Source organism: Anopheles bellator, chromosome 2 (genome assembly GCF_943735745.2).
Source record: "Anopheles bellator chromosome 2, idAnoBellAS_SP24_06.2, whole genome shotgun sequence".
Taxonomy (NCBI): domain Eukaryota; kingdom Metazoa; phylum Arthropoda; class Insecta; order Diptera; family Culicidae; genus Anopheles; species Anopheles bellator.
Genome location: NC_071286.1, coordinates 23,885,201 through 23,908,939, shown reverse-complemented (window position 1 = coordinate 23,908,939; position 23,739 = coordinate 23,885,201). Strand labels below are relative to the sequence as shown.

Below are 23,739 nucleotides of genomic sequence, written 5' to 3'. Positions count from 1 at the left end.
TACGCTTGAATCTTGTGTAGGACCCGCAGTACCTTCGATCTGCGTACCATTGGGAGATTGTGCATCAGAGATTGGCTAAAAAGCACATAGTTTGCGATAGATCCAAAAATTGCGGCTGATCATCTGCAGTGTCCACATGCTCATCCACATCCTCAACCCTCACACGCAATGTTACGCAAACATTCATTACGACCGACAGTCATCATCGCGCTTTACTAGTGCCGAGTGTTCGACTCCATGGCTAAGTTGAGCTTGTGATTTACAGTTACCGTTTCCAAGTTTACAGTTAGTTCCGGGCTGATGAACGTTTGTTTTGTTTTGTTTCAACATGCTTGCACTTTTACCAATGGTTCTGTTGCATTCGGCACACGTGTATGCAATAGTTTGTGTTTTTGTGTTTTTGTTTGGTATGTTAAGGTTCTTTTTTACCACGTTCGTCCCTTCTTTCACTTTTCCTCTTTCTCTTTCCCTCTCTATCTATCTATCTTTCTTCCTTTCTCTCTTTTTCTCTCTTTCTTTTCTGAAACTGTGCAGGCAGTCTCTATCCACTGCATGAAGTGGAAATATAAACAATAGACCTATGAGATGAGTTGCGCAAACAAACATAGTCCCAAGCGCGTGTGATCAGTTGAACTCAAGAATGTTGTCGTACGTCGTGAGCGCAGAAAGTGTTCTTAACCACCTAGCCCAAAGCAAAGCAAAATCCCTGTATCTTCCGCTCGGTAAACTTTCCACAGAGCCACAGTCACACGGCAAAAAGCCAGCGACGCGCGCAGATCCGACGCCAGCGGCAGTACCAGTGGCTGTGCAGCAAACGAAACAATGATTCCGAAAGCTTGCAGAAAACCTTGCCCGCCAGCCCGCCCGCTCGTCTCCAGTGCGTGAAACACTAGTCTGTACCTAAAAAAAAACGCCCAGGCCCCAAGCCAGCATCACATTCACGCGACCGCTCACAGCTTCACACCACTTGCGACAAGTCAAACGTGTACCTAACCGCTCAGTAGTAGGTATATTTTGGCGTTCCCACCTTTAATCGTGTACCAGTAATGTTTGCAAAGTTTGTTTTACCCAACATGTATCATCGAGTTTGCAGTTTCCTACTCTACTTTCGTTGCTGTCTACTGTTTTGTGTCTCTCGTTTTTGTAGCATCCGTCAGAACCGATCGGAACCCGCCAAACGCATATTGAACTGATTGGGAAAAATTGATTGGGAACACGTTTCAAACCATTCGAATCAATTTGCTTCCCCTGATTTACTGATTCTTTGGACTCCAGCTGGGTTCTGTTGCGTATATCTTTAATGATCTTAACCATGCTGGTTCGATTCGAGCATTTTCTCAACTCTGTCCTCTATCGACTTCCTCTCTTACACAAAAATTGCTTGAGAGTCCATGGGAATGAATCGAGAATGAGAATCGCTTGGGCCAGGGAAAATTGGACACACCTTTAGCTACAATGCATGTTCACAACAACAACACACAACTTTCTGGCTACAAAACACCAACATCCAACACCACTCATGCTGCACTTTCGTCGTAGATCTATCCCGTTGTGCTATGTGTTTTTTGGTATCTCTCTCTCGCGCACTCTCCTTGATCCTTGCCCGCCAGGATCACGCGCGCCTTGTTCAATCTCTTCCACATGGTGCGCCGGTAAACGTTGGGTGCCTAGTGTCCCTACTCTTGTACCATTCTGTAGGTCGTTGAGTGTTGCTAGTTTCAAGTTATTATTTATTTCTTCAATTAGAGTATACTTGAAGTATTCGTAATTCGGAAAACATCTCCGAAACCCGACCACTACATGCTACTTCACTCGCGTTTAGCGTAGAACGTGTACAGACCGTTTATCGTTTGTCGTAAGATTGTTGTTGGTGGTTTCTGTGTTAGTTGGAAGTGCTTTCAGCCATCCTGGACGGAGGGTCAACTAAAACGCTGTCTTTTCTGTTTCCTTTCTGTTTGCATCGATGCGGCTGCACCCACCAACGGCAGGTTCACGACGTGGGTCACGGGGAAGCAGCAATGCATCGGCCACCTCCACCAAGTCTAACCGCAGCGCCACGCATCACCACCCCAAGGATAATGGGGCCGCGCATCAGCACGAGAGCGTCACGGTGGAGATTGCGGAGATCAAGTCCTAAATCGACCCGGCTGCGGACACGCCTCTAACCAACGTGACTCTTGAAGACGAAGGAGAAGGCGCTAACCATGTGACATTGCAATTTCTCGAAGCGAGCAGGCAAATTTAAGTTTTACTTCGGTTGTGCACCGCCAATGACCAGACACCACGAAGCAGCGCGCTGCCCAGTGGTGGCACCCGCGTTTGACACCCGCACGTTGATCTTCCGGCGGGAGGGATCAACTTCCGGCTTCCGGCAACACCACCATTCTAGGGACCATTTAGTGTGTTGACACACGCGACACGAGTTTCACGGCCCCGAAAGCGCCCGAAAGCACCAACTCGCTTCAAAAATAAGCCCACAAAAATTGACCTACAAAAACAAAACTAAATCTAGCGTTTACAAACAAATAACGACACCACGCACACAGCTAAACACGTCCATTACGACACAACCGTGGGCGAACTCTCTCGTACACCTGTGCCGAGATCTATTGTTCTCTGTTTAATGTAGCAAAATGTAAAATCGGCACGATGAGAGTGGAGTGAAGCGTGCGAGAATCGTGCCAGCACGGGACAGCACGTGCACAATGGAAGTGAAAAAGTGAACATTGTAGGAAGTGCGAAGTCTAGCTGATTATCGCCTTTGGCGTAGATCCTGAGCACCGTTACGCCCGCAGATCGGGCGCCAGAGCAACTCAGAACACTCATTTTGAATGTTGATTTTTCGTTTCATTTTCTGATCAATATTTACTTTAACATTCTCACACGTGCGGTCTTAAACATGCAGTCGCACATACAGACATACACACAACATGCATATAAATATATACATTTAAAATGCCCAGAACTGGGAAATGAGGAAGCTGTGGTGAAAAATGATGGACAGCAGCAGTGAAAATTAGGAACAATGGTAACCAAACGCAGGAAGGCAAGAAGCAGCATTTCTCAACCATTGACTACACATGACAATCGTAGGAGAGGAAACGATCGACGAAGCATTCATATGATCACGAGAGAGGGGTGTCTTAAACGTGGTGAAACAGTTGGTCGTTCAGTGGTACTACTAAAGTGTGTGCTGGACAGCAAACAAAACCCGGCAAAGTGTCCGTTATGTGATAGGAGCACAAAGTAGGACAGTATCTGCCCACTAGAGGAGTGAATCCTTTGACGCGCGAAGCAATACCGATCGACCAACCAACGGTCGATGGACGGTCTGATTGAAGTCTGAACTGTTCCGAGACCGCTATTGCTCCTAAATCCTTTGCGAAAAGTGAGGCTGGCATGCAATGGGAGCATTTCCATCTGTTTTAACCCATCATGTCCCGTTACGCCATCGAAAGCCGCCTTCACCCGGCCAACGTGAGCCAACATACGCCCAGGCCGGGGTGCGAAGCAGACAAAATACATGTACAGCCTCCGCCGTAGGACGCGATTTTCAAACGGTATCGACAATGCATCTTTTCCGCTCTGCTGCACCGACTTTCTGTTCTTGTTTTCAACGAAAAATCTTGTATAACTTGCCGCACCGGAACCGCCATAGTCTGAAAAGCATGAAAATGTGAACAAAAATAGCAACCCTTTGAAGCAAATGTTTCGAAACAGCAGCGACACCACAACTGATAGCAACCCGTGCAAGGATCATTCCATACTGATTGCCAACGCAGGTTTCTGCTCCTTACTGTATCCGGAACAAGCAGTGGGAAAAGAAAAATGTGTTGCAAAAAAAACCAAAAGAAACTAGTAAACCAATTGGATTAAAAAGTGTCACGTGGCAGTGGTGGGGTTTGCTGAACAGAGAAACAGGGTGGACCTTACAGCAGAGCAATCGAGTTTAAAAAGCGGGGCAAAAACACAAATAACAACAAACTGCATGTGATATCATCGAAACAAAGCCAGCTCTATGCTTTCGATTTGTAGGCTTAAGCTGCAAAATCTGAATGAGTATCGTTTGTGATCATCTCTCCCAAACAATAATGATATCGATAAAATATAGAGAAGAAAAAACAAACAAAAAAAAACAATAAAAACGAAAGCAAAATACTCTCAAACTCAGCACACAAAAGGACGTGTCCCAATTTGGAATATCTTAGCATACAGGCCGTCTTGGTTTTCAACAACCATTTACTTTGCAAAGCATATGAAAACAAAATAAAACTAGCATAAAGTACACACATCTTTACAAGCACTGCGCTGCCAAATATGGGAGAATTTTCAACCAAAAAAAGAACAAAACCCGAGGAGAAAAAAAGAACAAAAAAACGGCTTAATACAATTTAAATCCAGCGACCGACGAACCAAATAGTAGTTGAAGACGGGAACATCGTCCCCCCAAAACCGACGATACCAACCAAAGCTTTACCATTCCACGAAACGACACAAGATATGGTCTGTAGAATATTTTTCGTAAAATAGGGGAAGATTTTAGGAAAAATATTCTTGGCATTATATTCTTACACCCATTCTTGTCACCCAAAACTCGCGTTAGTAAGACCTGTACCTTCACTACTACCGTAGTTGTCGCCTGGGTACGCGGGCGCCAGATGGGCGCCAGAGCGCAACAACGTTTAAGATTTACCAATTTACACACTACCTTATCCGTAGCAGGCCATGTGAGCTTATCGACTAATTCTCTATTCAAAAGCTTTAACTGATGGATTGAAACGAAGGCATATTAGCGTTGTGCGGCCCGAAAAGGCAGGCAAACCGAGGCGAAGTGACGCAGCGAGTCGAAATGGTTGTAGAATCGAAGACGACATCTCTAGCAGTTAGTCAAGTAGGAGAAACTAACGTTGGTAGTGTTCTTGGTGTAGTGACCTATAGTGACTAATGATAACTAGGGCAACAAGCAGTCGTAGGCTACTAATCTCCTTTTTCGCTATTTCTCCCGACACTCTAGACGTAAGGATAACAAATGGGTCAGCTGCGAACGAGTGAACCGTATAAAATGCAAACGTAAATCAAATAAGTATATAAAATCAATTTACTTTATAACAAATCAATATATTCATTCTATTGTAGTGCTGCTTTATACAAATATATAGAAGGACGGTCTTACACACATATACATGAGTAAATTGATACAGCCTATTTCTTGAACTGTCCGTTAAGCCACATGTAGAGAAGAGTTAGAATTCGAAAACAGTGATAAGACCAGAACCATTTATTAAGCAAAAAGAATGGACGATAGAAGAATGACGAGGCACTGCGAGCAAAGAATTACATTTTAATCTGCAACTAGCGATATAAAATAGCAACGCAGAGGCCAGTAGTAGACGACCGACAGACCGTCGCCCAGTCGTGAGGACGCCGAAGATGCGGAGATTTTGGAGGTTGTTTAATTTTAGTTGATAAAATTACAGCCACTGAGTACCCATCGGCGTGCTGGCTGCGCTGTTGAAACTATTTTCAAGACCGAAGAAGAAGAGTACCACTTACAAATACCTAGTAACTTTGTACCAACACCCCTAGCACGGAACATTCTCTGTTCAGTTTCAGATCGCGCCTTGTATGTAACTGCTGATGATGGAACGATCGACGAATGGTTGCGTATGATGAACTCCTGAAAGTAATTTGGGCCAAACATTGTGTGGTAGAAAGCTAGCGGCTGGTGAAAGCTGGCTCGTAGTAAAGAAACAAGATATAAGACACTATTTTCCGACAAGAGGGTTGAGATAATGTAACCACACATTAACGCAGTAGTAAATAGGAGATAAAAAAGTAGAGCGACACATGAAGCAAAACCAACAGCGTTCCGATTAAGTGCAGTAGAGAGCCAGTAGAAACTAGAGCGAATGCACCGATCGCAGAGGAGCATTACGAAGTTTTATGAAGCAAATCGCAGAATGTACTAAACCCGTTTTGGTTGGTTATCATTTTCTTGGGCATAATCTCGTTTTCTAACAATGAATGGAGATTTGAAAAGAGCAGGGAAATAAAATTTGAAAGAGACGGTGCAAAACGCCTGGTATTTTGAAATTTGGGGAAGAATTTCAAAGACCTCCTGGTGTTTTGCATCGATGGCATTGGAAACGTTCTGGTTCTGTTACAACATACATGACACATTTCATGATAATAATATTCATTAGAGCCAGGAAGTAGAATGAAAAGAAATAGAAAATAGACACAAATGGCAGACCGAAACGGGAAGCATAGACCATAGCTGATGCAAACTACTTTTGCTATGTTTAATTGTCTTGTTCATTCGTAAGCTCTTATTTACAACATCTCCAGTAGCCATGCTCTTTGAGTACTATTTAAATGGATGGTAGTCGTAGAGTAGACACGAGAGAAAAATATTAACAACTAGGAAACTAATATCATGAAACGACGACAACTGTATACAACGCTATTTTTCCTACTTCTTTTAATTAGCAGATACGGAGGAACTTAGATTCAAAAGTAGTCATTCGAAGCAATGGACTCCTCGTAATTAGAGTAGAGCCAGTGTGGCAGGTGAAACGTTTTCCATCACATCCAGGACGCCGAGCAAAACTGCTCATAACTACTACTGTTCTATCTCCTATTTATTATAGACGAAAACTACCAAGCCAGGCGACACCGGGATTGTCGTCCGAGCGCTACTACCTGTCTGGCGCAAAGATATTTTTCTATGCGAACATGGTGAATGGTCGACCGCCGATTGTGAGCCATGCTAGTCTTCAAAACAGAACAAAAAAAAAGATAAAAATACTTTAACTTTCCAAAAACATGCTGTTCTATCACGTGCCGACCCACATTGATACATCTCACTCAAACGCAAAAGAAAGTCACATAACTCTTAAAAGTCACATTAACAACTTCGAAACGAACGCATGATAAATAAACAAGCGCCACAAAACAGTAACAACGCAGAAATAACACTGTTTAAAAAAAAGAATAAATCTCATAGATATTTAAGCCACTATGCCGACACCATAGCTATTACACATAGGATCTATACTCAAAATGCAAACAAATTATCTTAAACAAATAGTACGAAGCGACAAGCGAAGCTGGGTGTAATTTCACTTCAAAAGGCTTGCAGCAAAGCGCAAAAAGGACACATAGAAAGGCAAACAATTGAGGTACCGCGTCTTACGACAACGATCCAACCGATAACCGAAGAAAATAAAAGGAATCAAAACAACATTCAAATGCAACTGATGAACATTTTCAAAATGGACGAACGAGCATGAGTGCAAAAAGCTAAAGACGAAAAATAACTCAGAAGCTGACACAAATGAGTAAAATGAAAAATCTAGCTAAGATGTATCACTTTACAGAACTTAAAATCTTTTAATGAAACTTATTTACTTTACATAAACTACCAAAATCAAATGGTGTAATTGTTTGGATGTTTGAAAGAACTCTTTGGTTAATTCTTTTATATAGCTGTGTTGATGTGTCTTGTCTCTGTGTCTTTTATATAGCTATGTACAAATCGGAACACATTTTCAAAACACAGGTATATAAAGATTACTTCTTTCGGATGAAAAAAAATTAACATCGAACCGTTTTTATGCTTCAACATTGCTCTGCGCAAAAAAATCTATTTGTACGATTTTTTTGACCTCCAATCCAAAAACTCTTCAAACTCTTCATCGTCGTCATCGTCATCATTATCGTCGCCGTCGATCAACGGCTTGTTCCTGTGCGACAGGCCGGTCCCGTTTGGATTACCTCTCGTCCGACCATCTTTCAGCGTTTTGGCCCTTTCTTTTTTCTTCTCTAGATCCAACACTCGCGACCAGTTTCGAATCTGTTCGTCGATTTCCGCAATTTGCCTCTCGGCCGTAGACTCCTCCTGCTCTTCGCTAATGATGGCTAACGACACGTTCGTTGCCTCTTTAATTTCCTTTTGGAAGCGATCCCATTCTTCATCATTTGGATCCTTGTATTCCTGATTGCGTGCCTTGGCGTCCATTTTTGGGTCATCGAAAAATCCTTCCGGTAGCTTTTCCTCATCCGTAGGTAAAGCCACGCCAATGGCACTGGGTTCCGCACCGTCGTGTTCCATTGGTTCCACTTTCTGATCCCTATGTTTTTCGGGCAACCGTATGTTAACGAGTTCTCTGCGAATGCTCGACACTCCGCCAGTCGTTGAGGCGTCAAAAAAATCATCTGGCAATGCCCCATCCGGTTGGACATCAGAATTCGCAGACGTTTTGAGGATCCCTTTGAGCTTTTTCGGAGGGGCAATTTCTGGACCAATTACGGGTGCCGCAGAACGTTTCAGATGCGATTCTCTGCTGGTCAGTACACCAGATCCAATCGGTGGTGCTACCGTTCGTAGTGGATCTTCCTTTAATTTTTTGGCCGATTGTACATTTTCTTTATGTTGTTTAGAATTGATGTGAACTTTCCAAACAGCCTCCGACCGTACCACTGACTTACAGAGAACGCACGACAACTGACCTGCATCGTTATACGTGTAAAACGGGGTATGGTTAAGGAAAAAGTGTTTCACTGAAGACACATTATTTAGCTGAAATAAGAACAACCGACACGGGGCCGGATTTAGAAAGGATATCTCGCTAGCGGCGACTCGATTCGTTTTGCTGCGCTCTGTGGTTGTTGAAGTTGTTTGGCCTTCGTCTCGCTCATGATTCGACGAAGATCTTGCTGAGAGTACTTTTTCTTTGCTTGCTTGAACATTGCGGACATTTTTAGTACTAATTGTTTATTTTCACAGAAAATGGGAGAAAATCTCCGGAAATAATTTCACGATTCAGACTACCTTTTGTTTAATAATATTGTCAGTGACAGCAGATCGTATCATCGAATAAAGTAGAATGGGCTGTTTTCACACACTTCAATGCTATGTTTTTCAACTCAGCAGTTTGTCTCACCGCTTGGTGTCACTTCGTTATTTTTAAATGAATCCTTGCGTTTGTCCACCGTGACTTTACTAAAAGGATTCACGAAATAATGCATTTTTTAACATAATTTCGTTAGACTTAACTTTCCCCAAATTCATACCTAAAGGGCGGTTTACACGCTGCGATCTGGCAATGCAATATCGCATGAAGTGACATTTCCGGAGACGTCATAAATGTCACTGCCGCGGGTGGAAATCTGAAGACTCGACATGCAATTTGTGAACAAATTTCAAACAAGTGCCAGTTTGTCGGTTGGACATGTTGGAATCAGCCATGGAAGCAACACTGTGTTGGTTTGCCTTACCATTGTGCTTTTCGGTCAAAAAGCGAAAAAAGAACGTGCGAAGAGGTTACAGTGTCGAGGAAATTGCTTTTAAATGGCATCGTATGCCTGCGCCTTTTTATTCCGATCACTATATTTTTTATTTTTTAGTTGCCAAAGACATGGCAGACTTTCGTAAATTTTTATAAATTCAGTTACACACTTTCGCGAACGTTGACGAAGCGTCCAAAATATAAATAAGAGGCCAAAACAAAACATCAACAAGTCAACCGACAAACTGACCCTGTTTTGAAATTTGTTCACAAATTGCATGTCGAGTCTTCAGATTTCCACCCGCGGCAGTGACATTTATGACGTCTCCGGAAATGTCACTTCATGCGATATTGCATTGCCAGATCGCAGCGTGTAAACCGCCCTTAAGGGCTACTGTGGCGCATCGTCATGTGTTTCGGTTCCATTTTGACAACTTGAACGTCAATCGTACTTGAGAACGAAAAACACAAAACATTCATCGTTCCGAGTGGAGTTGCCGCACCGGGAAAATAGTGGATTGTTTTACACATCCGTACACACCATGACCGAATCGGAACCCGTTAACGGTGTCGACGATGCTAACGACAAAAAGCAGAAGAAATCCTCCAAGCATGACAGCGGGGCAGCCGATTTGGAGCGAGTAACAGACTATGCCGAGGAGAAGGAAATCACGTCCCACAACCTGTGTTCGAACGTGAGTATCGTGCCGCGGATTTCCCTAACCTAAAAGTCGGTACTCGTTAGGTCGAATCTTGGCCACGGCGAATAGTACCCCAAGAATAACCGTTCAAATGTTTCTGATTTCTCCCTAGGCCGCAAACCTATTCGAAGCTAAGCGCAATAAGGAAAATGCTGAAAAGCTAGCCAAAGAACGAGAACTGCAGAAGGTGCAAGTGAAAAAGGAGGACATAGAACTGATCGTAAGTAGTAAAAGGTTTTAAAAGAAGACGGGACAAAAGTAAATAAATGCAATATATTTTCGGATAGATGCGTGAAATAGAAACAACACGGGTGAAAGCCGAGCAGACGTTACGGGAACATCGAGGAGACCTAGTAGCTGCGCTGGAAGCACTCACGAACTAGCTGAATTTTGTCGCCGGATTGTGACCGTGTTTCATTTGTCGTCGTAATTCGTCGTTAGGCTCTAGAAAGGAATCGGTGCAACGGAATAAAACAGGACAGGAACGAATTTGTGCTTCGAGGAATACAATCCTTTCGTTTGATTTTTTTAAACAGTATAAAAAAGAACAAAATTACAAATATCGTCATACAAAACGGCAATGGACTGCTTCTGGTCCCAGACGCACCTTAACCTATTTGTTACATGTACACCACCTTATCATCGTTATTGACTAGACGAATGTCGTAGCACCCATCCTTGGCGCGTGCTTCGCTTGTTCCGTCGATCGACTGCGCGGCCGGCGGAGGATCAACCTTATCTGGCTCGAAGACTTGATTAATGATTCCTTGCGAACACCTCGGGCCATTCGAAGCGCCTGTGTTCGGCAGGGGATCTGGTGCAACTGGTGAAGAAATATCGATCACTGCAATTTGATCTCCACTTACTGACTCTGGCGTATACGGAGGGGGATTTTCTGCTAACGACAACTACGGGCAGACAAAACAGTTCTTGATTATGTATTGTGACGCTTTACAGGCTGGTAAGCATAAGCTCACAGTGTCTCCTTCGTATGCGGGCGGTGGACCCCCCACGGGAATGGATCGATCCCCAGTTGCATCCTCGGAAGTGTTAGACGGGGCATTTTGCTGGCTGTTTTGCCTTTGGTGGTGCTCATAGTTGTGCCTTGTTTCATACTTTGGCGGACGATCCCGTAAACGGCGAACCACTCGCTGTTGTATCGATGACAACGACACACGGCTAACGACCGATTGACGGACTTCCCTTTCTGCAGTCGAATTATTCCGCCTGCAATAATTAGTCAAGCACTTGATTACAAACGAATGTACTCGATTGCGGCTCGATTGGGGTCAATTAGAGGATCACCTTACCTCAATCGAGAGCGAAGAGTTTTGTACAGTAGAAAGCTCAAGGATATCACCCCAAGTACCATCGCGGTGGCTAGCGCAACTTGGGCTGCAGTCAAGAAAAACAATGACTCTTGGCTGCTGTAACGACATCGGAATAAGAAACTCGTTAAAACACATCATTAACAGCGAACCGTGGTTGATCTCTACATGCAGTTTCCACTACTATCAACAGCGCATCGTTGGCAGATTCCACGATAGCAGGTGAGTGCTTCGCTTATACAGCAATCCCGACAAAACTGTCCTTCACCCGGGCACGGCACACATTCGAGCGATCCGAGATCTTCAAAGTGAGGCCTACAGTCACAGTAGCGGTCTTCTTTGCACACTTCCGTATCCTCACGGCAGCTCGTATCGCCGCATGGGAGCAAATACCCAGCTGTTAAGGCTGCAAAAATGTAATTAACGACAGTTTATTTTGGATCTTGGTGGTATCGCAGAGATCCGCTTACGTACCGGACAGAATTGTATGTGATGCACCGGACGGTTCCAGGAGCAGGCCAAAGCAAACCAGCAGGGCAAAATGTGCTATCTCGTGGTCCATTTTTGTGTGTTGGTGGAGAGGATCCACATTTTCTACAAACGGAAATGTATATCAAATGATAACAGCACATAAAAACACATAGTGAAAGGGTGGGACAGCCTTTCTTTCATTGGTCTCGCGGCCAATTGTTGGTCATTCACGTAAGGTAATCTTGAACAATAAAACAGCATCGACAATTGGCCTACAAATATCACTCCGCTAGCAATGCGTCGAGTGTCAGCATAGTGGTTTTGCGTTATCGAACCCTTATCATTATTACGTACTTGCTTCCTGGTTCGAATGTGACGCTGCCGTAGAACTGAGGGGAACACCTAAAGGCAATAAATAGCCTTTAATGCAGACACTTCAAGCCGAAACACCGTCGCTTCGATAAAAAAAAATTCTGTTACAATTCAATTTGATCCTGAGGCAAGGGGACACTGTGTTCAAACCGACCGAGCGACAGGCCCCAGCGAAGTGTGATCTCGTACTGAAGAAGGTGGTACAATGTTTATCGCAACCTGCGAACGCCACTATCGCATCCGTCTGTGTGAACGGGCTTGGTATCAATATCTTAGAGCAAAGATAGGAACAAGTTGCTTATCAGCAGCAACACCCTACAAGTCTTGACGCCAGCGGACAGCACGCCGCCGCTGGTCCTTCGTCGATAAAGTTTGGTATCATGTGCTTTTCATGCCGACCCCACCGTCAAGTGGTAACCGAAGAATGGTAAATACAAAGACTCTGCCATGATCAGATTCGTCTAAACTCTGGACGGAATCTTCACGCTACATCCGTAACTTCACCGTCATTCTTTGCTGGTATCCAATACGCTTAGCCTACGTAGTTAATTGCTTTGCTATTGACCCTTATCAGGGCATGAATCTGCAATTCTTTGATCATGGGTTCAGCGATAACACCAACCGAACCCTATTGTGTCATTAAAGGGTTACGTTTTGCAAAATGCTTCCAAATTCTGTTGGCTAAATACGTAAATGGCGACATTCTACGCCCAAATTGTGTTTTCGTATGACAGATTTTTTGTCAAGCAAATATTATAGAACAAAACTTGTTAGTATTCCAATTCCAAAATAAATCATTCGTTATTTGCAACCGACCGCTTGAATTCGACACACCCTGTACGCTTTGCGTACAATGCTCTGCACAGTGCTGGATCGTGTGTTGAAAACACGACGCCTCGCGGAAAATAACCTTGGATTCGTTTCTTAAAGAAAGTAGCTCGAGGAAGAAGCATTGCGTACTGGCAATGACTCACACCGGACACACTGGTCTTCGCCAAGCAAGCGCCGCTGACAGAACCGCAAACTTTCGGAGAGATCGTCCGTAAGAGTGGTATGTTTTCTCGATTGTGCCTGCACTTGTTTAACGCGAATAATAGTTCCTGCCTTTTTTCGGCACCCGGGGATTGAGTGGAAAACACTCCTTTTTGCAGCCCTCACAGAAACGACGCTGAACGGTGATTCAATTTTTAAAAAGGAGTAAAGGTTCTCCATTAAACACGCGTCTGGCCCGATGCGTCAAAAAGTGAAACAAGATTCAACTGTGTAAGCAAACAACAAATCAACGGATGTTTTCTTGATGTGGCGTGCAGAATTCAGCACAACAGCGTATCGATCCTTAGTGGCCGCTAGTAGCAGGTCCTTTGTGCATCTAGTTTTCTCCGACACCACAACGCAGTGAGTGAGCTATCGCGGGTTAACCTGCTGCTGCCAGATCGTGGAAATCTGGAGCGAGAGCGGCGCGCGATAGAGAAAGGTTGTAGTGTGCTAGATTTGTTCGTTTCGGATTCCGGAGCACTGACTTTCGTCGGTTCATTCCCGTTTTTTGTGTTTCGTTTCTCGCGGCCTTTTTCCGCGGCTACCTGGCGGACCCAGCAGCCGTGTGCTTTGTGCCAGTGTGCGTGCGGAACAGCGATGCAATGGAGCGAGCCGTTGCTGCTGCTGGTGCTACAATAGTAAAATCTCTCCAAAGTGAACCCACTCGGTTGTTGCCAGTTGTGTAGTGGCGCCTTTCTCTTTGCGGGCCAAGGGGCTGTGGGCGGAGACGTTCCTCACTTCCTCTCCAGCGACCATCGGTGTCGTGATCATGTCTAGCTGGTCGCAAGCTCGAGAAAGGTGCGAGAAAACGAGAGAAATCGTTTGTTTTTCGTTTCCACAGGGTTGTTTATTGCTTTCTCGCTCCCTTCGGACGTTTAGCGCGAACACTCGGTTCGCGAATGTTTACTAAACACAGCCGTGTCTGCGATCCGGGCGGCGGAGGCGGCAGGGCACTACGTGCTTTATTGCTATAATTCGCTATTTATCGGTGCACGGTTAATCGGTCGCAGAACAAATTACCAAAAGTATTGTGCTCACAATGACCGCTTGCTGGTACAGAACGCGTGTCCACGCACCGCACGGCGCCAGTGACAAAACGTGCTAATCAAATTCTCATCTAACCACTTATCGCATCTCATGCAGCTCTTCAGTGATTGATACTTGCATTACCTCGTCGAAACCCAGCGCCACCGATGACGAATCAGACGTCACCGTTCGCCGATGAACGGCTCATTACCATACGCGGCACTGCCTCCCACCGATGATGCACGCGGGCTGTGAATTACGTCTTATGCACGTAAAGGGACCGAATCTCATCTGCACTCGCGGGCGATGTGCATCGCTCGACTCTGCCCCGCATTGTGTGAGACGTAGGTTAGGTTACAAAAGGCGGAGTGTTCTAGATAAGTGAATGTGTAGCAATATAGGAAAAAGTGCAAAATATATAAAGTGCAAGTGCATACTGCACTGCATACAGACAGCGAACGTGATTGCTGTGATCGAAAGGAGGCTGCTGGACGTGACGAAGAAGCAAACCGGTACCGCAATTGATCGCAACGATGCTGTTTCAAGCATTGGGTTACGAGTCCATCTGGATCTACACGATTTCACTGATCGTGATGGTGAGCATGGTCGTCACCCTCGTTTCGTGTCTCTGCTGTCGACGGAAACAAGAGATCAAGTAAGTGTTACTTCCTTCCGATCGCTTGCTCACCGTATTCGTAATGTACCCGGTTTGATTTACATTTCTGATTTTTGTTGCTACTCGTATGCATTTTATATAGTCAGTGATCAATTCAATAGTCATTCGATCAATGATACATTGTAGCAAAACATCTTCAATAAATTAGTTCATAATTTAGGCGCATTTATGACTGCATGTTTGGACAGTTAGAAACCGATGACTCTAATGAAAAGAATCTTTCATAATCGATCGATCGGTAGCAGTCGTCTGTGGTGTTGTTTACTAGTTGACCGGTGATCCACCACTTAAACCTTTTGGATGACCTTGATGGCGATGGCGATAGAATGTATAAAATTGGTCAATCATTGTAAATCATTTCGTTTACCTCGTTTGCCGCCGTATACAGTCAAGACCTGGCTTTTTTTTGCTTTCGATACTCGCTTGTAAAGCAATGTTCCGCTCGTTAGAAGCGCACTTTAAATACTTAGCAATGAAACCAGTGTGTTGTCTGCAATTATTATCGAGATTTTTCCTATAACTATTTAATAAACATCATCCAATCACCTTCTTGAGCATTACACTAATCTTTATGATCACAATTGTACATACGTTCCATGCAAACTTTGTTTCCCTAGATGTTTGAAACAGTGTTGTATCCAAGTTTTTGTTTTCTTTTCTTTTCTTATCGTTTGCCGTTTGCTGCCTTTTTGTTTGTGTGCTTGTTTTTTTTTGATTTTGTGCTTGTGTATGCCGTTTGCCCTGGGCCGAATATATGACCTCGATCGCTATCGACAATCGCTATCCAATCGTCACCGGTTTGCTCACTGGAAGGAATGACCTTCTCGGTCTGGAAGGTATGGTAAAGCTTACGAATCCCGAGGAGATGCTGATGAACTCGGGCCACTCCACGGCTGGCCACGCCGCCGGCAATGGTGCTGCGGGATCTTCGTCTATAGGTTGCGAAGTTCGATCGAGTACCGGCTTTGGATCGGATATTGAGACCAGCAATAAAAGGTTTGTCATTGTAGTTAGGCATTCGATTGTATTTTTTGTCCGTTTTTTTCTAATCTGTACAATCTAATAAAAAAATAATTGATGACAATTTACACCAACACTGAGCGATAACATCAAGTAACTTTTTTTACACATTTTCCCTTTGTGTACCGCAATGCAGAACTTCCAATGCACCGCATCGCAGTCTTCCGGATATTCCAATTGCGGAGCCACCGGGGGATAACAACTCAGAACTGTACGCCACGGTGGGCGATAAAGTGCAGGACTTGCCGCAGGGCAGAAGTCGTAAGTCTCGTCCACAAGTGTGCAACGGTGGATCGTTTTGATTCTTTTTGACAATGGAGAATGATCGAGTGTCATCCCCCAGCGTTTAATCGAAAGAATACACGATCCTCGGGAACACTTACGTCGCTAGTAAAAATTACGGAACATCTGAATATTTCTTTTTCGTTTTTTTTAGCCACCACCAGTTTAAAGAAACAAACAAGTGTCTCCCAGCACAGTTCTATTAGCCAGGCGGATGATATTAGCTCTCCTTACGCGCGTGTTCGATCACCACCCCATGCGTATGACAAACTGCGCCGAATGGAGCATCCTTATGCACAGGTGACCCAACCGGGAACGAGCAGTGGAGCGGCCGGTCTGGGTAGCGGTACAGCGCTTGGTGGTCAATCGGGGAAGACGAATCGTGCAAAACCGCGGGACGGTGGTGCCGACGACGATGACGAAGAGGACGAGGACGATGATGAGCTGATGAGTCCCATCTCGCGCCGCGAGTCGTCTCAAAATTTAGAGGATCGAGATGCGTCGACTGTCGTAAGTGTTGCATTTGTTGTGACTTTTATGTTTTACAACTTTTGATTCTTTCTGTGTTATTTTTAAAGGATATTCCAGCAGCATCGGCGATTGCGGGACGTGTGTCGGCTAGTCAAGATCTGCCCTACATGACGCCACCAATTGTTCAACCACCAACACAGCACTTCAGCGGTGATTCTCAAGACTCGTCCAGTGAGTACCATCTAACCGGCTCGACAGTATAGACTGAATGTAAAAAGAATCGTTTCTGATTTCTCTCTTCTAGAAGGTTACACGAGCATAAGTGTGCGAGAACCGTTAGCGAACCTCTTACCACAGAACCATCCGGGTGCAGGGGCTGCCAAGCGCCGGCAGATACTAGGAGATTCACACTACGCGACCGTGTCGGATGATTCCGATGAGATGTACGCCGCGATTGATGATCCCAACAATGCGGGCGATCTCTACACAAGTGGCTCCGAGACGTACGCTCAGATTCAACCGCCGAACGCGGTGACGGTGTCGGTTGAGATCAATACTGGTGCCTCCAGTCGTCCTCAACCCCATCCGCTGCAAGCATCGACGATGGCAAGTGATACTCTAGACGCTGGCCCGGGTGGCGCCGTCGCCGTCGGGTCTTCTGCCGCAATGAATCGCCTTAGCAATCACAGCACCATGACCACGGCTAGCGATGAGCAGCAGCATCATCTTCCACCACCGCCAGCGGTTAGCACGACGGCGCTTGAAGGTGGTCTACGGGCTCAAACGTTCGTTCAACATTCGCGCCAGCCATCGTCTTCTAGCTGTACGAGCTCCGTGGGCAACCTTGGGTCACCGAAGCCGGAAAAACGGCAAGCAAACAGCCCGCTTCCTCCCACACCAAAGACACTCAAACACCAGACCAACAGTTTCTTCAGCAATTCTAACCAATCGGTGGTGTTGGTTAGTGAGACCGAAAGTGGCCTCGCGAATGGTTCGATTAGCGGAGGAGGTGGCAGCAGCAAACCGAAGAAAAGTCCCTCCAAAGACTTGGAAGGAATGTACGCCAAGGTAAGCAGCCAGTTGGGGGCACAGCATGGGAATAGTTTCGCTCAATCAGCTTGATTGCACTCTCAATTTTACACTGATGTAGGTGATGAAGAAAAATAAGCTATCGAAAGTGCCGTCCCAAAATGCGTCTCCGGTGCCGCTGCGCAAAGATGGTTCGATCGACGAGCAGCAACATCAACAGCAACTGCAGCAGTTTCTAGCTGATTCCGAAGCCCTCAACGGAGGGGTGGGTAGCCGAATGGTGGGTTTCGGAAAGGTGCCCACAAGCGTGCGACATATTGACACAAAGTACGATCCCGGCTACGATACGATCCCGGGAGGTGATGATGGCTTAAAAAAGCCATCTAGCGGAATGGTTGGAAGATTGGCCGACAGTCGCAAAGCGGCCGATTATGCAAAGATTCAAAAACGAAATGCCGCGCCGAACGCGCAAGATGGTATGCCAGAGATGGTGCGTTACTTTACTCGAGTTGCTTATGACAAATTGTTTTTTTTCCTTTTTGTAGCGGACAGCGAACCAGGATATGAGAGTTTACCGGGAGGCCACCAGCATGATCCGGGGTACGAAACGTTAAACCGATCCCATCGGGCCGAATCGGATTCAGATCCGAACTACGAAATACTGCGTCCAGCGAACGTGGCAGGTGGCCAAACACTTCCAAACACAGTAAAATCGCCACCGAGTGACTCAACCCGTGACAGTGACGGGTACAGCAGCATACGAGAGCCAATCGCTGGACGAGTGGTTGTTAAAGGGCCACCGGGAGGAAGTGCTCGCAGTCGGTTAGAGTTTAGCGGAGCCAATCACCCACCTGCGGACGATGACGCAGATAGCACCGGGCCGGGATACAGCAGCATACGTGAAGATTACGATCCGGGTTACAGTGTAATTTCGGAGCGAAAAAAACCGCCCCCCGGCCATGATTATGCGAGCATCACGGAGGATACGAAAAAGCGGAAACTTAACATCAACAACAATATCGAACCTGCCGACGACGAGTCAGACATTTACTCGAGTATTCCGCATACCGCATCTGGCACGTTAACGCTTCCTTCTCCACTGCTCACGTCATCGTCTTCGGTGGTTGTTAGTCCCGTTAGCGGTGCTGGGAGTGTGGGACCCACCGTGGACGGTAGCACTAATTACTGTACCATCCCCGAACGGCCGGGCCGCGATGGTACCGGGGTAGCAGCGGGAGGCAACCTTTCTTCATCGCCGGGTTATTCGAGTATTTCGGAAACACGCACCACACCTTCGTCAACCGACGGCGACGGCAGTACTAGTTCACCCGATCAACCGATTGGTTACGGTAAGCACAACAACACTACGAGCGCCGCCACGACAAACAACAGCTTGAGCCGGATATCGAGCAATTACGAGTCATTAACGGGCAGCGAATCCGATCCCAACTATGAATCTGTCAAGTATCTCAACGTGAAAGAGAACCCGTACGAGCGGCTACACAACGAAGCAGGGGGAGGTGTGGCATCCGATCCACTACGCAAATCTGTCACCGCTGACTCGTTGACTACCGACTCCGATACGACCACGCCGACACCGAGTACGGTAGCTATGGGCAGCGCTGCCGACAGTCACCCTATTGCCCCTACCAGTGGCACTCCAACGGACGGCAGTGATCCTGCGGCCACCACCACGCCACCCGTCAGTGATTACTTCCAGGTCTAAGTGGCTCGGTTCGTGCTCCGTGCGCCACGTGTTAGGTACGGGAGCAAACATTTTTTTAACCAACACAACTTGCTTGGATGATCCGACTAGATTTGTGTGCGTGCGTGTGCTGTGTAGAAAAAGCCTCGCAGTAGGCTGTACGATTGCAAGGATATTAATATTTATAGCCACCATTTTTATGGCGAGTATACTTTTGGCACACGATGTTATGCGTTTGTATGTTGTTCCTTTCGAAAATTACGCCAGTTTGTACGTAAAATATATACGCCCGTGATTGTCGCTTGGTCGATCTGTCGACATACGATAGACATAAAATGTGAGCGCAGTGGATACACTTTAGCGGCCAAAACCGAGTTTCAAGATTTGGTACATGTTGAAACAGCACATTCGACTGACTGAACTGTCGACCTGCACGATATCCCACCATAGCGAGAGGCGAAAAGAAGTGTACGAGACGTAGAATACGCGTTGTAATGGTGCGTGAATATTGGAATGTTTCTCGGAACACTCCCATACGAGAAAACATAGGTTTACCTGTCGTGGCAACAGATAGCATCGTCTAGCCAATGCGCAATGCGTATTGTGTTATTTCGTTGCCTATTTCATGTTTTGCATTCCCCGCATTGCTCTTCCTGCTTGGGGCGAACTGGTTCCCTTTAGTTAGTTGCCTGTCCGACGAAACTAAAAGCCCTCGGTTGCCAGAGTGCCCATTTAAGAATTTATCCTTCGGTTGGTCTATCCACACAGAGCCTTACTATGCTGCTTCGGAAATCAAGAGAACAGGCAAAATGCCGGCCAAGCCGTAGATGTAGTCGCCTCATTGAGCACGGATTCTAGTACCGTATTGTACCTATATTTATTAACAACCCTGCCCAGTCCAGTAGTTGTAATCGGGTTCTGTCCTTCGCTTGTTTCCTAATGCCGTCGAGTATTTTGTTTTATTGTATTTTACCCTTCATCCAGTATCGTTTCTGCCCTGTTGACCATTTGTTATGTGTTTTTATATAATTTATTCTGCTTTATTAATCTACTCTATGCACCCCCCACAAAGCGCACAACAAGAACGAGCGATGCAAAGGTGGTGCCATTGCCTGTGCATTGGTTGCAGTGCATGGAGGTGCATCGTTTATCGGTATAGTCCCAATATAAAAATTCGTTAAAAACTCTTTAGGATAGTGTTCCATCGTCCGAATTCGCTATCTCGCCACATTCCAAATGGTGCGTTGATATACACAAGCACAGACGCGCGCGCGTACGGAAATGTGCAGCTATGGCGTCTAAAAGCGATAAAACCCAGCGAAACTTGGAGGCAGACAAAGTTGTGTTAGCTGGAGTAGTTTTGTAAGCAAAACCATTTTTGTTTTATAACAAAAAGGCGCAAAATGACGTCAAACTATTAAAAGCAATTGAAATCTTATACAAGAGAAACGAACCCCGTTGAATTCAAAAGAAGGAACAAAGTGTTTACTGAAGTGAAATGTATCTAAACATCGAAAAGATCTTATAAAAGCGACTACTTACACGAAACTAAATCTTTGCTAGCCGGTGGTTTCTGTTCTACGAAATTTGGCCACAAACTGATGACATGGAAATATCATTTTCTTTGCAATGACGCTTGATTTTCTTCTTTTATTAGTTACCTCGCTATCCGCTCTGCACACACACTCGTTGTTCATTGACTTTCTGTTTTCTCACAGTTCCAAGTTTCCCGTCGATGCTGCGATTCGAGTCTTTTATTGGTCACTAAACATTTTATACCGGAAAACAAAGAAAAACTTCGCAAATATACCCTGACTATACCGTTGGAATGTTGGTTGCCGACTTGTGGTAATGCCAATCACGCCCCAAACTGACATGTACAATCTGTTCTTTCAGACAACAAATCAAGATAAAAACACTGGAAACAGGTGGTCGAATACTTGCTTCAGAAAACCTCACTTTAAGACGCTCTCCAAAGCATAAATAACATCGATGCACTACTTCCTTTCTATTCGAATTTTAGTTTTCCCTTACTTTCATCACCCTGAGTGTGTGTTGGATGGTAGGATTGTCTTTGTGACATGGTTGCTTTGTCGAGAAATGTAATTGTTTCTTCCGAGGACCTCTTTGATTATCAATAAACATTACACTTTCCGACGATTGTTGTTGGCGTTCAGTTCAGTCACTTCTGCTTCAAATATCCTGCTATTGGCCATTCCTTTGAAAAATTTTCTCTTCCCATTGTGCCATGTGCGCAAAGAAGATGCTGCCCGTGGTGGAAACTCCCGGAGGTTCCACACTCTGCCATTCCTCACACTACAGCTCATCGTGTCGCTCTTTGGTGCCATTCGATTGGTCCTCCTGCAGGGTGACGCAGGCAGCAGGTGTTTGCATCCGATACTCGTACTCGCAACGGTTCGGTTCGGTAACTGATAGTACCCTCGTGTCCAGCCCGCATTCTAGGTGCACGAGCGCGGACCGTTGAGGTCCATTCCAACAAGCGGCACCGTTGGTGTAAAGCATCGCACTATAGTCTCCACTGTTCTTCCACTTATCCCACGTACCTAACCTGCGAAATGGAGGAAGAATTGAGATAAGAAATACCGATGGGGATGTATAATCCGATGCTCAATCGGTTACCTGGTTTCAGCGCCACCGTTGCGTGGCTGCTGCACTGCCTTGTCGAATGGGCATACCTTGTAGACATATTCGCGGTCCTCGAAGTTGAAACACTCCCCATTGAGGGGCGCAAATTCTTCCTCCTTACCGTAGTCCTTCTCCAGCAGGTCCTTGATGTTTCGGATTTCGTGGTCCATCTCGCGTACGTGACGCTCCGCTTCGGAGTGCTGGTTGCGGGCTTCGTTCGCTTTGTTTATCAATTCCTGCGTTTCGGGATCGTACTGAACTGGCGGTGGCGCTTGGGATCTGTCAGAGCCATCGCCTGCCTCCTCCACTTCTCCTTCGCCAACATCGTCTTCCTCTTCTTCTTCATGTTCATCTAACGGTTCCTCGTCTTCCTCTTCGTGCTCAGCGTCACCGTATGGCCGCTGAGCCCGATCGGTGGGATCATGTTCGCTACCGTCCAAATCGTAACCGTCTTCCGCTGGCAGCTCTTCTCCTTCCGTTTCTCCTCCTGCGGACGCTGCACCATCGGTGCTCGGTGGTTTGAACAATCCCGAGTCCATCATCAGGAACGGCTTGATACGTGGCCAGCACAGCGTAACGAACGTTTCAAAGTCCACCTGATCCCGTTCGTCCAGGAAGAAGCGCGCCTCTTCCTCCGTCACCGCTCCGTCCCGGTTGCGATCGAAGACTATCCGCGTTTGCAGTTCAACCACCTCGAGCAGACTGTTTTGGTTCGAATCAAACTTCCGGAACGTTTCTTCTGCTTCGTCCCGGTTACTGTGCGCTTCCGCTTCTTCGCGGACCTTTTTAGCTTCTTCCTCGCGATCGCGGTAAACCTTTAAGGCTGCATTTTCTAGCGCTTCCGCTTCGCTTTTAAGAGAAGCCTTTTCCTCGCGCAACCCTTCCGCTTCTGCTCGGCTTTTGTCCAGCTCGGCCAACCGCGCCCGCTGTTCGTCCTTCAGCGCCCGGCCACGCGCTGCCATCTCAAGCCGGAGCGCATTGCCCGTCTTAAGCATCTCGTTGCGCTGCTTTTCGCGCAGGCGAACTTCCTTGCCGAGCTCGCTGCAGCTGTTTACACAATTTGCTGACGAATCGTACTCATCGGACGCATCACAGCAATCGCAGACACCATCGTTGACCCAAGCGCTGGGTATGTTCATTGACTTGTAGCCAGCGTTCGTACAGTGGAACGTACCATCCGGGCAAGCGGCCGTTCCCGGTTCGTCGCTCCCGTCGTCGCAGTCGCAGTAATCATCGTTGATGTACTCGTGTTTAATAACCTTTCGGCCATCCAGGCACACGAACTGACCGCTGCCGGCTCGATCTTCGTAGAGGTTGGCTAGCGCAATCGAAACACCTCGCGGACGCGGTAGTTCCGTGAGTACCAGGATTCCGACATGGCAAACCGTGGCCACCATCAACAGCCATCCTGCGCCTCGGAGTTGCCGCGCGAACACCATCTCCTATCACCAGGAATGTGTGTCGTTTCAGTCGCCAGAAGAAAACAACAGACCAGCGACTACTTTGTTGGGAAGGCAAGTAGTTGCAACCTTTGTTCGTTTGCCAACTCAGGTCAAATTCCTTTGGGTGAATAGCGAGACCCAGGGCCCCAATGAACGCCGATACGCTACCGGTTGATTTCTACACTGCTGTTGCACTTTCTACACCCCGCAGGACCGTGCCAACCAAATTCATACACGCACCCGGC

General features: G+C 46.2%; 6 protein-coding genes across 8 annotated transcripts in view; 3 read left to right on the top strand and 3 right to left on the bottom strand.

Annotated features, from left to right (window-relative positions):
• LOC131210168 (uncharacterized) overlaps nt 1–6,859 on the top strand; it is a 42,656-nt gene extending 35,797 nt beyond the window's left edge. The window contains 1 exon segment of the mRNA XM_058203375.1: nt 1,989–6,859. Coding sequence (XP_058059358.1) covers nt 1,989–2,137 — 149 coding nt within the window. The 3' untranslated portion in view covers nt 2,138–6,859.
• A 785-nt stretch (nt 6,860–7,644) lies between these two features.
• On the bottom strand, nt 7,645–8,804 carry LOC131210452 (zinc finger protein 830). The gene is made up of 2 exons (XM_058203704.1): nt 8,627–8,804; nt 7,645–8,525 (listed from the first exon to the last, which is right to left on the bottom strand). The coding sequence occupies exons 1-2, from the start codon at nt 8,758–8,760 to the stop codon at nt 7,646–7,648; spliced, it is 1,014 nt and encodes a 337-aa protein (XP_058059687.1). The 5' UTR covers nt 8,761–8,804; the 3' UTR covers nt 7,645.
• Nucleotides 8,805–9,756: 952 nt separating this feature from the next.
• On the top strand, nt 9,757–10,490 carry LOC131209518 (huntingtin-interacting protein K). The gene is made up of 3 exons (XM_058202605.1): nt 9,757–9,985; nt 10,104–10,211; nt 10,279–10,490. The coding sequence occupies exons 1-3, from the start codon at nt 9,833–9,835 to the stop codon at nt 10,372–10,374; spliced, it is 357 nt and encodes a 118-aa protein (XP_058058588.1). The 5' UTR covers nt 9,757–9,832; the 3' UTR covers nt 10,375–10,490.
• On the bottom strand, nt 10,489–12,345 carry LOC131209517 (uncharacterized). Of its 3 annotated transcripts, XM_058202603.1 has the most exons (7): nt 12,317–12,345; nt 12,145–12,245; nt 11,794–11,913; nt 11,488–11,725; nt 11,302–11,418; nt 10,969–11,218; nt 10,489–10,899 (listed from the first exon to the last, which is right to left on the bottom strand). In XM_058202603.1, the coding sequence occupies exons 3-7, from the start codon at nt 11,879–11,881 to the stop codon at nt 10,612–10,614; spliced, it is 981 nt and encodes a 326-aa protein (XP_058058586.1). In that variant the 5' UTR covers nt 11,882–11,913; nt 12,145–12,245; nt 12,317–12,345; the 3' UTR covers nt 10,489–10,611. The 3 variants fall into 3 exon arrangements, with proteins under 3 accessions (XP_058058586.1, XP_058058585.1, XP_058058587.1); XM_058202602.1 differs by lacking the exon at nt 12,317–12,345 and having other exon boundaries at nt 12,145–12,313; XM_058202604.1 differs by lacking the exon at nt 12,317–12,345 and having other exon boundaries at nt 11,302–11,415; nt 12,145–12,313.
• Nucleotides 12,346–14,756: 2,411 nt separating this feature from the next.
• Nucleotides 14,757–21,001, top strand: LOC131211521 (mucin-12). The gene is made up of 8 exons (XM_058205020.1): nt 14,757–14,878; nt 15,713–15,895; nt 16,056–16,180; nt 16,356–16,711; nt 16,780–16,903; nt 16,977–17,740; nt 17,823–18,177; nt 18,247–21,001. Exons 1-8 carry the CDS (start codon nt 14,757–14,759, stop codon nt 19,425–19,427), a joined length of 3,210 nt encoding a protein of 1,069 aa, XP_058061003.1. The 3' UTR covers nt 19,428–21,001.
• On the bottom strand, nt 20,896–23,704 carry LOC131211522 (glucosidase 2 subunit beta). Its single transcript, XM_058205021.1, has 2 exons — nt 22,047–23,704; nt 20,896–21,975 (listed from the first exon to the last, which is right to left on the bottom strand). The coding sequence occupies exons 1-2, from the start codon at nt 23,489–23,491 to the stop codon at nt 21,723–21,725; spliced, it is 1,698 nt and encodes a 565-aa protein (XP_058061004.1). The 5' UTR covers nt 23,492–23,704; the 3' UTR covers nt 20,896–21,722.
• Nucleotides 23,705–23,739: the final 35 nt, after the last annotated feature.